General features: G+C 33.6%; 2 protein-coding genes and 1 long non-coding RNA gene across 3 annotated transcripts in view; 2 read left to right on the plus strand and 1 right to left on the minus strand.

Annotated features, from left to right (window-relative positions):
- Window positions 463-6,731, plus strand: LOC107612753 (probable 1-deoxy-D-xylulose-5-phosphate synthase, chloroplastic). Its single transcript, XM_016314477.2, has 10 exons — window positions 463-846; window positions 1,942-2,061; window positions 2,164-2,328; window positions 2,567-2,717; window positions 2,886-3,154; window positions 3,397-3,679; window positions 4,237-4,529; window positions 4,985-5,263; window positions 5,439-5,723; window positions 6,269-6,731. The coding sequence occupies exons 1-10, from the start codon at window positions 670-672 to the stop codon at window positions 6,419-6,421; spliced, it is 2,175 nt and encodes a 724-aa protein (XP_016169963.1). The 5' UTR covers window positions 463-669; the 3' UTR covers window positions 6,422-6,731.
- On the plus strand, window positions 9,922-11,298 carry LOC110266105. Its single transcript, XR_002353046.1, has 2 exons — window positions 9,922-10,329; window positions 10,413-11,298. It is a non-coding gene; the product is annotated as an uncharacterized LOC110266105 (long non-coding RNA).
- The window catches only part of LOC107612752 (nucleolar complex protein 3 homolog), a gene marked incomplete in the record, with an annotated part of 8,527 nt that continues 2,204 nt past the window's right edge, over window positions 11,068-17,390 (minus strand). Inside the window, 10 exon segments of the mRNA XM_016314476.2 lie at window positions 11,068-11,763; window positions 12,389-12,486; window positions 12,591-12,730; window positions 13,232-13,558; window positions 14,366-14,502; window positions 14,582-14,758; window positions 14,988-15,126; window positions 15,412-15,575; window positions 15,813-15,915; window positions 16,038-16,246. Coding sequence (XP_016169962.1) covers window positions 11,269-11,763; window positions 12,389-12,486; window positions 12,591-12,730; window positions 13,232-13,558; window positions 14,366-14,502; window positions 14,582-14,758; window positions 14,988-15,126; window positions 15,412-15,575; window positions 15,813-15,915; window positions 16,038-16,246 — 1,989 coding nt within the window.

Below are 17,390 nucleotides of genomic sequence, written 5' to 3' on the forward strand. Positions count from 1 at the left end.
TAATAGCGTCTAAAAAAGTACGTAATATTTTTTTCATGGTTGTAGATTCATAGAGTAACATATCAGTAAACAAAAATCAAACACCAAAGTAACTGCTTAAGAAAAATTAGGGATCAATCTAGAATTTACTTAGATCTTGATGATCTTGATGAGTTGTGACACTATGCAGAAACAATGACTCCGTGGAAAGCATACATGCTTAGATTTCTCAACTCATTGCCATAATGGCAAGTATAATAGCGTCTAAAAAAGTACGTAATATTTTTTTCATGGTTGTAGATTCATAGAGTAACATATCAGTAAACAAAAATCAAACACCAAAGTAACTGCTTAAGAAAAATTAGGGATCAATCTAGAATTTACTTAGCAAGGTAAAATCTTGATGAGTTGTGACACTATGCAGAAACAATGACTCCGTGGAAAGCATACATGCTTAGATTTCTCAACTCATTGCCATTTGTTAGTTAATGGCAAGTGCCGTTCACTATTATTCCCTGCCTTCCATTTTTGTTTCTTTCTTACTTCAAATCTCTCTCTCTCTCATCAAAATCTCAATCAACCAAAACAAGAATTTCATTCTCTTCTTCTGTTCGTTCATCCCTAACTATTACTTCATGGTTCCCCTTAATCTGAAACTGTGAACTGTGATCGTTTTTTCCTCTTTCTCTTATGGATATGGCTACTGCACCTGCGACACACTGTTCCTTTGGAATTCGCATTCACTCTCATGCCGCTTCTTCTTCTTGTTTCCCTAACAGATTGGACTGTTCCTCGTCCTCCCACTTCCCTCTTCATCTAGAACTTTCTACGATTTCCATCTTCCCTCGTTCTTCTTCTCCTCTAAAGGTAACTTTTTTTTTTGTATTTCCTTATTCTCAATTCTAAATGTAATTGCTGACTTGCATGCTACAATTAAAGTAAACAAGAAAAAAATGTCTTTCCTTTGAGTTTTAGTTAATGCACCTCAAATTCATATCCCTAACTGCTTAAGGAAGTGCCTATGCTAATTAGCTTAGTTTTCAGGTAAGAATTCCGTTACTAGGTAAGAATATATTGTTAAGATTCATATTATTATGCAAATTATGGAGTGTATCATCCAAACTGTGAAGTTGGTGATATCTGCGGGTTTGAAATGTCATGATATGGGACATAGGAACTGAATTCAATCTGTTATGAGTTGAATTCTTAAATTTGGTCACATTTGACAAAATACACAGATTAGATTAGGAAACCTTTAACTTTAGTCTTCAAGAGTATTTAAACTGCTTACATTAGTTTGATTGACCTTAAAAGTTATTAACTACTTACTATAGTACATAAAAAAAAAGCATCGGAACATATTTAAACTAATCATATGAAGTGTAACTCTTATATATACCATGGAGGAAGAGTGGGAAGAGTGATTCTTTCTCCATTTTAATCTATCACCACAAAATAATTAAAGAAGAGAGATAAATGACTAGTTGTCAAACAATGTAGAGTAAGAATTTTGTATTCTATAGAAGATGATAAGTTTTGGATAAGAAATTACCTATGTTATTGGATGGAGGGAGTTTAACCTAGTAAATTACATGATTGAATTCAATTCCTTGTTTTGATCCAGCTTATAGAGAATTGAATAATCTATTTTTACTATTATACCCTTCATTAATAAAAACATTGAAGAAATGCCTTACAGCTCATTGGAAATTTAGAATAATTTCTATATATAAACTAATTCTATATTGTCACCTTCTTATGCCATTCTTTTTAAATTAGTTTAATATAACTGAAAGGCGACATGATACTTTCTTGTATTTTTATTGTATGACAAACGTCGTTGCATAGATATTATTATCTAATATTCTGATTAAAGTTGTAAGAGTGTTTCAAAGAAGGGAGGCAAGTCTAATTAGCTGTGTTCTGGATGAGTGAGTGATATCTGATATGTTCTGGATGCAGGGATCAATGGATCGAGTATGTGCACGGCCTGATATTGATGATTTCTACTGGGAGAAGGTTTCAACACCCATACTTGACACAATTGAAAATCCTATTTGCTTGAAAAACTTATCTCTTAAGGTTAGCTATAAGATCTTAGAAAATTTATCTTTAAAATATTGGTTTTGCATTGTTCGTACTTGTCTTTTTTGACATATCAGAGCTAAATAATTCTCTTCTCAGGAACTGAAACAACTAGCTGGGGAGCTCCGTCTGGAGTTGTCTTCAATTATGTCGAGTACACAAATATCATTGAGTGCAAGCATAGCTGCAGTGGAGCTGACGATTGCAATGCACCATGTTTTTCATGCTCCAGTAGACAAGATATTATGGGATGTCGGCGAACAAGTAAGATTTTAATTTATATGAGGGGGGAAAAAAAAAGAGATGCTGATGTCCCATTCTTATTTTACTTTTTCCCGCTTGCCTTTTGAGGGTGGAAAGGAGAATGCAGATCACAAATTTTGCTACTTGGAGTTAAATTTGTAACTAAACAATGAATAATCTTTTTTTCCCCATTTCTTTCTATGAAAGCCAATGGATGGCCTCTTTTGGATAATGTAGCCTATTCGTCATTTGCGTGCAGACGTATGCACATAAGATTCTTACAGGAAGACGATCTCTCATGTACACAATGAGACAAAAGAATGGCATCTCTGGTTTTACTTCTCGATTTGAGAGTGAATATGATGCATTTGGTGCAGGTCATGGATGCAACAGTATTTCTGCTGGACTAGGTAGTTTGTATGTTCTTTTTAAGCTTTTTCCATATTTTATTGTTTTTCTTGCTGCTCTGAGTATAAATATGTAGTTGGGTCAATAAAATACTTGTTTCCTATGAATTTAAAAGTTTCATAGGTAAATTAATTGGTACTCAAACTTGTATCTGGTATATTTTATTTTAGGCATGGCTGTTGCACGAGATATGAAGGGGAGGCGAGAACGCATAGTAACAGTAATCAGCAATTTGACAACAATGGCCGGTCAAGTGTACGAGGCAATGAGCAATGCAGGATATTTGGACTCAAATTTGGTGGTAGTTTTGAATGACAGCCGGCATTCCCTACTCCCTAAAGTTGATGAGGGCCCAAAGACATCCATCAATGCCCTCTCTAGTACCTTGAGCAAGCTCCAGTCCAGTAAATCTTTCCGAAGATTTAGAGAAGCTGCTAAGGCATGACCTGTTTTCTCTTCCTTTGTTTTGAAAAGAATGCTATATATTTTCATTCATTGTGCTACTTGCCAGCATGCAGGGTTTATATGGCAATGATATCGCTTTTTACTTCAAAATGATCCTACTAGGGAAAGCATTATACTCTCAAATAGTTGATATGTTTAATATGCTCTTCCTTTCAGGCTTCAATTTCGGTGTCTTATTATGTTTAAGTATATGGTAATTTGTATTCATTGTCCCAGGGTGTCACAAAACGAATTGGTAGAGGTATGCATGAATGGGCAGCAAAAGTTGACGAATATGCCCGTGGGTTGATTGGCCCATTAGGTTCTACTCTCTTTGACGAGCTTGGTCTGTACTACATAGGCCCAGTGGATGGTAATAATATTGAAGATCTAGTTTGTGTTCTGCAAGAAGTTGCTTCGCTCGATTCAATGGGTCCTGTCTTGGTTCATGTTATAACTGATGATAATCAGGGAGTAGAAAACAATAAAAGAAGTGATATGACCGACGGGCAGGAAGATGGTATGCATTAGTAGGGATCTTTTCTTGTGGTAATTTTTGGATCATCGTTAAGCCTGACAGCTTATCTTTGCCACTATGAGTGCACGTTCTAGTTCCCTTGTTCATCTTTCTCATTTTTCTTTTCCCTAGTTGATTTCACATCCTTAATCCGTTCAAAATGAACAAATATTGCATACTACAACAAATGAACAACCACTAGATAGACTATCTACATGAATCGATGGAATCTAAAAAGTTCAGTAAAATCATCTAAAAGTGAGGATTTTTTAATGGTTTCTTCTAAATATTTCTTAAGAATTCCTTTAAGTGGATCCACCAAAATCTTTCCAAGCTGTTTCCTGATATGGGCTGTAACCAGCATTGACATTGTTTATTTTCTTATCTGAGTTCAGCTTAGTATGATTTGAACAGCATATAGTTGTAAAACCATGTTCCTAATGGAAGAAAATTATAAAATTCTGTTCTTTATAGCTTTACTGTGGTATTGTCTTGAAATTTTAGATAATACATGATTTTGCTGAAGAGGTTTTAATGAATTGCCTGTGTTGACATTTCAGATTCTATAAAATCAAATTTTTTACATTATGATGTTCAGCAACGGACATATGGGGATTGCTTTGTGGAGACTTTGGTTTCAGAAGCCGAGAAAGACAAAGATATTGTAGTTGTTAATGCAGGAACCATGATGGAGCCATCACTAGAGCTGTTTCGGGACAAATTTCCCGATAGGTTTTTTGATGTGGGAATGGCCGAGCAACATGCAGTCACCTTTGCTTCTGGTTTGTCATGTGGTGGATTGAAGCCTTTCTGTGTTATACCTTCTTCCTTTCTACAAAGGGCATATGACCAGGTCAGTCCTTATTAACTACCCTAATAGCCATTATCTGTTGTTGTAGACAATCAGAATTGTCTTGGAGAAAAGCATATTTCTGGTTGAAATTAGTTAAGTTTTCAGGGTTTGATGAAAAAAATAAAATAAAAACTTTGGAACATTGAGCTTGGACTATATCAAGAAATGTTTTGAAATCTAGAGCACTATGATTATTGTTACTATTAATACTGCCACAAGTGAAGGGAATTTTACTTCATGAACCTTGAGCCATTAGTTGGAGACCTATGGCACTATTTTTGTTGTGTGAGAGTAACTATGCTTCATATATTTGTATAGAACATCGAATAATGCAAATGTCTGGGTAAAACCAAAAGGTACCTTACCAGTAATGTGCTAAAGGAATGGTTAGTGCACATTGCATATTATATATAAGTAATAAGTATTTTAACATGTTAGTTACATATGGTATGCAGGTTGTCCATGATGTAGATCAACAGAAAATTCCGGTACGCTTTGTCATCACAAGTGCAGGATTGGTGGGCTCTGATGGTCCTCTCCAATGTGGGGCATTTGACATAACCTTTATGTCATGCTTACCGAACATGATTGTTATGGCACCGTCTGATGAAATCGAACTCGTGCACATGGTGGCTACTGCTATTCATGTCAATGATCGGCCGATTTGCTTTCGGTATCCCAGGGGTGCTCTTGTTGGGAGAGACCAAACTATATGTGATGGAGTCCCCATTGAGGTAATCAGTGACACCCTATTTTCTTTATCCATTGTTACTTGTGCCAAATCTCATTACCTGACATTAAACCTGAGGAAGCATCATTCATTTTCACACTGCAAAATTATATCTTGAACTAGAAGATAATGTGATATCTTCCTCCTTTAATTTTGGAGTGATTAATAACTTTTCACAGATTGGAGAAGGAAGAGTTCTTGTTGAAGGTAAAGATGTTGCTTTACTGGGATATGGATCAATGGTTCAGAACTGCCTTAAGGCTCATACACTTCTTGCAAAGCTTGGCATTGAGGTCACTGTTGCTGATGCAAGGTTTTGCAAGCCCCTTGACATCAAGCTTCTGAGGCAGCTCTGCAAGCATCATTCATTCCTGATTAGTGTCGAGGAAGGATCTATTGGAGGATTCGGTTCTCATGTTGCACAGTTCATTGCACTTGATGGACTGCTTGATGGAAGTATTAAGGTACTACAACTTTTATTATATTTGACGGCTGTGAATTAATTGTGTTAAATACCTAAGCAAAGTGGGGATCACATTAAAAGCTAGCAGATATCCAGGTAGTAGCCACTCGGCTATAGGCTATCAGTATTCAGTATTCACCTTAATCTAGCCTATTGGTAGCCATTTTCATACCGCCAACAACCAAGCTCGGATACTATTTTTAAGTACCTGTAAAAAGGAGGAACCAAACTTTAAAAACTAGCTGTTAAGAGAAAAGACTACTTTCCTTAAATACATCATCAAGCATCCCATGATAGCCAAGTCCTTAATAGTTTAATTTTGGTTATTGGGCTTTGTGGCCAACTTTTACTAACCACGTAGCCGATAGGTCCCTGTATCTTTGAAAAACCTCCTTAATTTAAAGATCATTTTGTAATTTTACATGTATTTGTTGCATTTTAAAATATCTAGGCTGGACATATTATATGGTGAGGTATATATGACTAATTTTTTTTGACCATTTTTATTATTTTCTGTTTCTTATTCTCTCTATCAACTCTTTCCAGTGGCGACCAATAGTCTTACCTGATAGTTACATTGAGCATGCATCACCAAACGAGCAGCTTCAGCAGGCGGGGTTAACCGGACATCACATTGCCGCCACAACATTGAGTTTGCTTGGCCGTACCCGCGAAGCTCTCCAATTCATGTGTTCTTGACCTGCATACTTGTCATTCATTTGTGACTATGATAAAGGGATATCCGATGGTTGCATCGAATAATCTTGAAAGCAAGGCTCTATGTCAGGTTTATTGATCTCCTTTGTACTTGTAATCTTGTGAGGTTTTACTTTACATGTATGATGATAGAAATAAACCACGAATGCCGTTTGTAAAATGTATAGAATGCATGTCAAATAGGATAAGAAAACGGTAATGTAAAGTGTAACAATCTAACCAATCAAGATTGAGAGTTTTCTTACAAAATTTGCTTGTTTAATATAACTGTATAAGTAGGTTAAGGCTTTTATTTTCTCTTCTTTTTTGTCCCCCTTAATATTGAGGAATGAGACTAATCATTTCTCATAATCTTCTAATTGTAGTTCTCCACTAATCTAATTAAGAACTTAGGGTTATAATGTGTTATCATCATGTGTAAGGCTATTTATTACCTCAGCAAATCCTTATAGGTGAAAGGAAATCTTCCCCCCATTGCTAATTCTATGGTTAAAAGTTAAAACATAAGGATAATAAAATGTGATTAACAGGCTAGTCATGAATATTGCCATAGGTTATTATTTCTTCCAACTTTTGACAATGCATTTGCTTTAGAAGTGGTCTTTAAAACATTTATTTTATAAAAACAATAACATAATTATATACTAAAAAATATTGAAAAATTACATAGATACTTTCATATTAGAGGATAGTATGATATCATCACTGTCTAAAACAATGTTTTTATGTTTCTATATATAATTACATGTTATACTTCTAACTAACTTTTCTAATTTTATTGACATTAGAATATAATTGCTTTTGTTAATTTATCATTTTTTAGTAAGACAAAAGAAAGTAAGAATTAAGTAAGTTGTTAATTCGTATAAAATACGTGTTTTGGACCAAAACCAAAAAAACCCAAAAATACATATATTCTAGTCAGTCATAATTTTTTATTGAAATAACATGTTTATATATTATAAAATCTAGCAATATTAAATTAATATAAAAAATGTATAATCCAAATTAAAAACTTAAGAATATTTATAAAAGTATTTGTATTTAAGCAATGTGTAAAAGCTAGAAGAGAAGTTAATGAGTTTGAAAAATATTAAAAATTTTGAATTTGTGCAACAAAATTAAATTGATCCAAGAATGATTTGCTCTTTTAATTTCAGAAGTTAAAATAAACCATTTAGTTAAATGTAAAAACCAATTTGAATCCCTCTTAATGATAATATAATAGTAACACTGAAAAAAATCATGTTATAACATATATTACTAACTGACACATCATGGAATAAGAGAAAGAAACAGATACCATGTTTTTAGAAAAATCATGGAATAAGAGAAAGAAACATATAAGATGTTCTTAGAATGAATGGAGGCCAACAAAAAATTTAAAGCAAGTCAAACTTTAACGTATGTTGAGTTTCTAAATCAATTTGTTTATGATAGAAAAAAAAAGGAAATGACATTTACGCAAGAAAGGGTATTCTATTGTGAGGTTAAACTATGTTCTATTGGGTATAGGTGATATCTATTATATGAAAATTTTGTTAACTGTTCAGAAAGGTTGCACAATATATGAGTCTATTATGACAGTTAATAGGATTATATATCCTAACTTCCAACATACTTTTTATTCATTGGGACTACTGTATGACGATAGAAAATTTATTACAGCTATTAATGAGGTTTGGTCATCAATTGAGAAAACTATTTGTGATGTTATTGATATCTAATAGTGTTAGCAAACTAAATTGTATTTAGAATGCAACTTGGACATTATTAACTGACGGGATACTATATAAGAGGAGAAAAATATTGAAAAACTAAGGTATTTCATTGTGGTAATTAAATCATTATCACATGTAAGACTTTACTTGCCAAAATCAGTATTCACCTATGGACAGTTTTACGTTGCTTTGTCAAGAGTTAAGAGTCGCAATGCCTTGAACATTCTGATTCTAGGCTAAGATAGCAATCCAAAGTCATTAACAACAAATGTCATGTTCAAAGAAGTTTTTAATAATATTTAGGTAAGAAAAATAGTATTTTCGTTCTAGTAACATGTTATGATTTATACTTTTGTACGAATATTTGTCATAAATTTAGCTAATTTATCTATAACTATACTTTTAGACTTAAAATGAAATGTGTAACATAGAGCACAACATCATATGGCAATTGTTTATCTAATGATGTTAGCAAAATATTCTATTATCGATAAACTTTTGTTAGTTTTTTTGTATAAAGTTTAGTGCAAAATTGATATACTACTAATATAGTTATATATATTTTTATCTTTTTAGGTCTCTTTTCTTATCGTTCAAAAATATTATAAATTTTAAATTGTTTTATTTGTATTTTATTTTAAGTAAATATAAAATAACATATTCAATACACTTATTATATAATAACGATAATAGTATTATACAAAATTTAAAAAATTTATGATTATAAAATATTATTTTTAATTTATCATGTCAAATTAAAATATAAGTGCACGGATTTAACACTAGTAATAGTAACACTAAAACAAATCCTGTTATAACATATATTACTAGCTGACACAGTGACACATCATCACTATATTATACATTCTATTATACTTTGCTGAATTATGTTCGGGCAAAATTTTTTTTTAAATATTTAAGAGAATAAGATGTAATCTCTCACATTTAATTCTATAAGTAAAATCAAAAATAAATATGAAAAAAAATAAAAGAGTTAAATTAAATAATTAACACCATCCAATTTTTTTATTAGAGAGATCCACTTCCAGTCTGTCCACATTATCACGGAAAAATACTAGACAAATTAATTCAAACTCAAACGACACTGACCAACCAAAATAGGAAGACTTATGCCAATAAGTTGTGATTCAGAGGCATTTGTCTCCCATCCCTGGATAGGATTGGGCATGTCTTGAACATAATTAACTTTTAATCTTTTATGCTTAGGAAGCTAGGATAACATGAAATCGAAAATTATGAAATATAACTCAATTGTATAAATTCAAATTTTAAGACTTGACATCTCTATAAATCAACAATATTTTTATATAAATTTAAAAAATAAATAAAATAAACATTAACGGATCAACCCTTTCATCTCTCCTTTATATACAATTAATAAACAGATATATAGTTATACATTACCTATCATTTAATGAAATATTATAATAGAAAATTATAAAATAAAATTAAATAACTATCACAAATAAATATGGAATATTTTTTTCATAAAAGGTACTAGGAACGTTTCTTAATTAATATTTTCATGAACTTTAAATTGTAAACCTTATAACTAAATAGTAAATCTAAAATCTAATATAAAAAGTACAATGTATATTTTAATTCGAGTAAATACCCTTTCCGGCCCCTGTCCATTTTGAAAATTGATTACCCGCCCCCTGACGTTTATTATTTATCAAATCGGTCCTTATTCATTTGCTCCGTGATACCAATTAGCCCTTGAGTTTGTTTCTCCGTTCAAAGTCGACGGAAAATGCTGAGGTGTAACGTGCAGGCCGTGACGTGGCTCTGGATCATCAAACATGGATTGCTCTATAAGCATGTGGACAAATAAGCCCCTGCAGACTCAGCAAAGTGACGTCGTTTTAAAAAGAAGTCTGTTTGCTCGATTAGGGCGAAATCTCAATCTCCCCATTTCTGAACCCTAACACTAGTGCCTGAAGCATGAGCGATCCAGAGCAATCTTCAACCTCTAACACACACCGTTTTAGAAGGAAGAATTTGGTGGGGTCGAGTAGCAATGCAAGTGAGGGCAAGAAGGCCAAGTTCCAGCACCCTAAATGCAAGTGTGGCACCTATGCAGTCATGCAACAGTCTGGGACAGCCAAGAACCCAGACAGAATCTTCCTGGGCTGTTCCCACTATGGCGTAAGTGTGCACCAATCTTCAGTTTATGTAATCAACTTCCTACCTTGTTTAACAAGTTGTATTCACTATAATGACAATTGCAGATGGAGCAACGTCACTGCAATTTTTTTGTTTGGCTAGACGAACTGATTGCTAAAGGTTGTGGCAATGAAGATGACAATGATATTTAAGGAAGAATGATGATGATGGAGAAAAGGTTGGAGGAACTGGAATTCAAGATTCAAGATGAATATGAAGCAAAATAAAAAAGATGTAGTAATAACCATAGTGTGTTTGTTATGCTGGCAATGTTAATTGTGATAACAGCAGTTGTGTTTGTAGTGTTTTAGGGTATATTGTGTTGTTTTGCTGAGTCTGCAGGGGCTTATTTGTCCACATGCTTACAGAGCAATCCACGTTTGATGATCCAGAGCCACGTCACGGCCTGCACGTTACACCTCAGCGTTTTCCGTCGACTTTGAACGGAGAAACAAACTCAAGGGCTAATTGGTATCACAGAGCAAATGGATAAGGACCGATTTGATAAATAATAAATATCAGGGGGCGGGTAGTCAATTTTCAAAATGAACAAGGGCCGGAAAGGGTATTTACTCTTTTAATTCCTTATCAAAACCAAAACATAAAATTCTGAATTTTAAGTAAAATTCCAATTCCAAAAGGCAACGAAATAAAAGTCTAGATATTGCAGATGTTCTAATTCCAATTGCAAATTTCTTTATAAACCTTCTAATAAAGTACTTCTGTAAAATTAATATCACTCTCTTTTAATCAAAATATAATTTTACACTTTATCAGCAGGTACACCAAACCGGCACAAAACTGGTGACCATGGCTCCTAGTCCTCTTACCTGATTGATAAATGGTCTGGTTTTCACAAATACGGAAACAACGAAAATAAAACTACAAAATTTCATGTTATCTATAAGCCATATACATCTATTAAGCAATGGCTTTCTTCTTTGGTTTTGATCTTTGCTTTTGTTTCTTATATTGTTCATATAGCTGTAGTGATAGTGTAGTCTTATCCAACTCCTTTCTCAACCTTTCATTCTCCCTAATGTCGCGAAGAAGCGTAAAATGGGAACCAAGTTTCTCATGCAACTCATCCTCATTGAATGAACTTGAAGTGACTGATGCAGAACCAATGGAGGGTGATGTTGCAGGACCATTTGTTCTTCTCTTCTTGTTATTCAATTTTATAGTGCCACTATGTTGCGGGAAAGTTAATTCCTGATCAAGAGACATTTCCATTAAAGCTTGTGTAGGAGAGGTTTTTGAGAGAATGACTTGATTCTGTGCAACACTCATGCTTGATATACCAGAGGCCATTGTTGATATAGAAGGATGATAATGCTTGGACAAAAGATTGAGTTCCCAAAGCACAGAAGCAAGAGCTCCACTTAAATTGGGATCCGTGGAATATGGTTGATATTTCTGCACATCAAAGAGGGAAAGAAAGGGGACACAGTTTAAGTCTCACACATCATTGTAGGTGTTCAATTTATAGATACTTAAAATAAGTGGAGCCGCATTTACTTTGGTACTCTTAGGAAATTAGATGGTAAATTAGCAAATTACTCTGTCTTATATATTATAGCATAATAAATCTAACTATACAAGTATTTAATACATGAAATAAATTTCTTTACATGTATCAAGTTTGAATTAAACTCTAGGTAATTTAACTTATCATCGCAATTCCATTTTCATGGAACTAACTATTTGCGTAATTCTAAAGTATATTTGATGCATGTTTCAAAAGCTTATTTTTATCCAAAAATTTTAGCTATGCAATGGATTGGTTAAATGTAAGATTATTTCGGGTGTTAAAGGTGCGCAAAACAAATCTCTCATGCAATAACACATAATAGAAGATAATTTACTCTTTAGTTTCAGAAAGGTACCGGTGTAATTGCCTATATTTTTTTCTTAATGATTAACATTCCTTTCATGGATACTTCAAAATTTTATAAGACTACAGCGGGAGAAGCCATAATATGGTGACTATAGATGATTTAAAAACTGTGAAACACAGAAGAAATGAACTTAACAAGCTTACTGGGATTGTTCCGGAAACTGAGCCCCCTCCAGTGTCATTTTCCAACAGATTTCTGCACTTCACATTCTTTTGAAGGAGATGCCTTACTGTGACCAATGCTGAAACAGGTTCAAATGAAAATCACATATCAAGTTGCTTTTTCTTTTATTTTATATCTCATTTTCACACTTTTTTTTTGGGTTATGAGAATATTAAAACTTACCAGCCATGGACTCCGCAGATCCAAAGCACAGCGACAATGTAGCCAAACGCTTTATGAATGCAGCAGTCTTTTGCATGTCATGTTGCTTATCTTCACACAACATTATCTTCAAAGCTTCTGCTAACACCTCTCCTTGATCTCTATTTCATATACATGAAACATGAGTCAAATAGAACAACATATTAAAAAGCACGCAGAAAAATGAACAAAAACAATTCATGGTTGTACAACAGAAATTGGACGTTGAAAGGGCCGAGCAGCCCAGTGTACAGGACACCCACTGGTGTGGTCATAGAAAAGGTCAATGCATTTCTAGGATTTGAACCAATGACTTCCAGGCCATAGGGGAGGAGGGGGACGAGAAAAATAAATAGTAATTTCAGTAGCGGATAAAGACTTCAACACTAATGAAACCAACTCATTCAAAATAGCTAGTTATTAAGCAGAGACCAAGGAATTCTTCAAACCTCTAACAGTATGGTTTAGTATTATGATTTTCCAAATTTATACGAAGACTCGTACAAGCAAATCGACAGACATGCACATATGAACAAGTACATCAATATCAGTATCCATGGACTACTGATGAAATACCCTATCTTGCAAGTGATAATTTTCATAATAGTGATAGTCAAATTCACCTTCCAGGCCTGTATTCAAGTATAAGACTGTAAAGATGGACGAAGAAGTCTTGCAAATCAACAATCAGAGCATCAAGATTATTCCTCATCACTTTAAAAGCAACAATGCAACATTGGAGACGTTCAGTCACAGTCAAAAATTTAGGACACTTCTCAGAACTGTTGCCAGAGTTACTACCATCAGAAGCAAGTACTTTGAGATGGTTCATTAGGTCCCCCATGAAGTCGAGGTCAATCAAATGTGAAAACTTTCCCAGTCCTTTGAGACAAGGAGCAAACAATGGGTGGGATTCCACTGCAGATGATGCCCCAGTATTTACTTCAGGCCTGAAAAAGAAAGTGAAGAAATTATGATCCATATGAACAGAATATGACCAGCAACCACCCCAAAAATTTAATACAACATAAGAGAAGAATAAACACTGCAAAAGAAAAAGAATGGAAGTTTTTTAATTAGAAAAATAAAGCAAAGAAAATTGTAAGATATAACAATACATCAAAACCAGCAAAAAGATATACAAAGCATCAAGTTTAAACTGACATATCACTATGTTTGGATACTAAAGGGGAGTCTTGATGCTTTTCTGAGCATCATATGCAAGAAATGCTCACACATAACCCTACGTGCATACACGTATGCTTGCACAACTGAGCAAAGAATCTTCACAGGCTCACAGTGAAGTTCCCCTACTGAGGACCAGCTGCTGGCAGGGGCATATGGTACTCCTCAGCACAAGTGCAAGAAACACAGGAAAGTTCAAGTAAAGCAACTGATAAGTATCTCATCCAATAAACAGCAGAGTTTCTACATGTATCTGAATAATCATTGAAAGAGTGATCATATGATAGTTCTAGTAATTAATTTCTAACAAATTTTCAAAAGATAAATAAATAAAAATAAATTGTTTGTATACCTTTTCTCTGTTCTTTTTCTTATATTACACTCCTCAAACACATCTAGATGTCTCGATTGAAGTTTTTTAATAATCAATATTTTTTCAAGAAAAACAAGTTTCTTTTCCCCATTTTAAAAATTAAATAATAAAAAAAAAAAATCGTCACACCCTATCAATCCAACAACCGATTTTGCCTCACTGTAATTAAAATACACAAACATATTATATAAATACAAACCTGGTTGCTATGAAATGCATTGTGTGCTTCAAAATGCGAAAATACGTCTCAAACACGGCAGAGAGTGTTTCAGATTGCATTTGTCTCCTCTCCATAACATCTGGAGCAAACGATGCAGCCTTGTACTCAGCTTCAACCTACAGAAAGCATCAATTCAATCTTATCTCAAACAATAACCAGAACAATCATAATATGTGATTTATTTATAAAAATTACCTCCTCTTTTGTCTTAGAGATCATTTCATGCTTACTTCTCTTTCTATCATTATCTGGCAACTGATTTGATGCCTCCATGTTTTTTCTCTTCTTATTTTTCTTGTTTTTAAATTTATGATCCTCTTCTTTCTTCTCAGACTTCCCAAGATCCTCATCAAATGAAAGAGACAAAAACACCTGAAGAATTATAAAACAACAAACATCACTCAACAGCTTTGTGCTGAATGAAAAACCTTCCACAAAAAATTTAATGAGTTTTGCAAAGAGCATTTATGATTCTATCACTCTATCAGTTTATAAAGAGCAGCATCAACTTATTAGAGAAAGAGAAAATTGACGACGAACAAAATTCAAACACAATAGAAGTAAAGGAATTAGCAACTCCCATAAGAAACGAAACCCATACCTCAACGGAATCAGGATGCAACTGACAATTATTAGCCTTGACAAGATCGGCAATCAATCGAACAGCCTCTACAGTAGCCTCACCACCATGTTTACCCTCATTTGTAAACAATGATTTAACTGTAGAACAACAAAGTTTCCTGTTAAATAGAAACAAGGAAATTTTATCAGATAGATAGTAAACATAAAAGTCAAAACACACACACACACACACGGAAAATAGATTATTAGCAATAAAATGAATTAGCAGAAATAGTATCTTTCTAAAAGAAGATATTATGGGAAGCTTTTGAAGACAAAAATAGGTAAAACAATTACAAGCTAAACTCACCATTTTTTGAGAAATTGAAATTAGAAAGGTGCTTTGCATTCCAGAAAAATCCAAATATAATATAGAATAGCTCACAGCAAACATACAACTGTACCTTATGGCCTCATTAGTAGAGCTTATGTTTCTGACAGTAGCATCCAACAGGTTTTCCCTGAAGTTGAAATGAGGATGTATGTCGAGCAATGTACAAATACAACGTACTGCTACAAGTTGAAATAAGGGCTTCTTTTCTAAGTACATCAGCCTTTGCAGGTATGCCTGGCAACATAATAAAAAATATAAAAAAACATCTTAGTGGCATAAATATCAAACCACATTAATATCTATATAGTACTTTTAAATAAATATCCTAAATATTTTTACCACCGGGAAAAGTAGGTTCCAGAAGCAACAATGCAAGCATTAGAAGTAAAGTAATATCTGATAGTAAAACTTTCTTTCATCTTAATTAGGTAATCATAGTAAACTAAATCGCACTCAAATGTGAATACGAACCTTGTATGCCGAAAGTAGAGTTGATTCATAGTAACGCATCTTTCTCACAGTCTTTGAAACCTTCATTTCCAGTTCTTTCTCAGTAGGAAGCCTTATTCGATAGCTGAGAAATCACACAAAAGTGGAGCATATATTAAGCAAAAAAGCATTAGTGTGGAAGCAAACAAAATACAGATGTTCACTACATATAAACAATGCAATGTTAGATAGAGCTATTAGGCATACCCAGGGACAATATCTTTAAATACAGCCAAGAGTGACAGAAGTCCAAGTTTAACAATGGTAGGATCATTGTCTTTAGATATCTGTAGCATATCCTTCAGAAATTTAATATTGGACTCAGGGTCTGTAAGTAATGCATTTCCCAACTCTGCAAGTTTACACTTCTTAGATTCAAAAGCCTCCTCAGTTGTAAGATCTTCTTTTACCTCAGCCTGAATAAATATGACATAACATAGCAAATATCACTCGTTAATCCCAAATAGTAGCATGGAGCAGCTGACACCCAAACCAAAAATTAACCAACTAAAATTCATAGTGTAGACTCTAAGCATGCAATCAACATCAGTATAGTGCATAACTAACTAGACAATATAGTGCCCTAACGAAATTTAAACTTCTTAAGACTTGCATAACTGGCCCAACAGCTTTGTTTTTGGGGTAAGCCAATGAAGACAAATAAAGGAAAGCAAAAGAAAGGTTTCATCACCAGAAAAAAATAATCCACCTGCATACATAAAAGAAACCCTAACTAAGAGGGCAGAGGACATCAGCAGTTTAGAATGAGCAGAAGCAAGAAGCCTGCTAAAGTGAAAAAACAGTTGTAGAGAAGGAGAGGAGGCTGTGACTGAGGAAGAGACAAACAAATGAGAAAACCCTATACTGAAGCTTGATATGGGGCAAAATCACCACACAGTCCTCAATAATCTTCAGAGACAATGGGAAACAGTGGCTTTTGTTGCCACCCATGGATCACAGTGCAACCATGGAACTGAAGAGAGGCATTTAAGATGCCTTTGTCAATTTTGTCTGCAACGACACAATGCCCCACCATTGTGGCAGCACAAAATGCCACAATTGACAACTATGTAAAGAATTTTATGCACAACGCTGAGTTCAATGAAAAAGGTAGCACCACATGTGAATATATAAAATTTATAACCAATACAAAGAAAAGCAATTACTTTTTTTTCAAACAAACATGATTGTTAAGTGGCATGAGACGACTATTAGACATTGGAAAGAGATAACTTTAGTGCCTTACTACTAGTGATATTCAGAAAGACAGATCACTTACAAGAAAAATGTTCAGAATCAAACAAGTAGATCTACAATATATTATATAATTATATATGCATTAGCACTAAATAAGGTCGACCAAGTGGAAGAAAATCAGAATATTGATAAAATAACTGGTTGTTGGCCATTTATTACTTTTAGTTAATTCCATAGGCCTCCTTTCTCAATTCCATTGAAAATTTGATACAACAGTATAACAATAATATATAAATAAATAAGATATGGAACTCTTAAACCACAAAAGGAGTTAAAATTGAGAATATTAGGATACTGAGCAAA

Source organism: Arachis ipaensis, chromosome B08 (genome assembly GCF_000816755.2).
Source record: "Arachis ipaensis cultivar K30076 chromosome B08, Araip1.1, whole genome shotgun sequence".
NCBI classification, from domain to species: domain Eukaryota; kingdom Viridiplantae; phylum Streptophyta; class Magnoliopsida; order Fabales; family Fabaceae; genus Arachis; species Arachis ipaensis.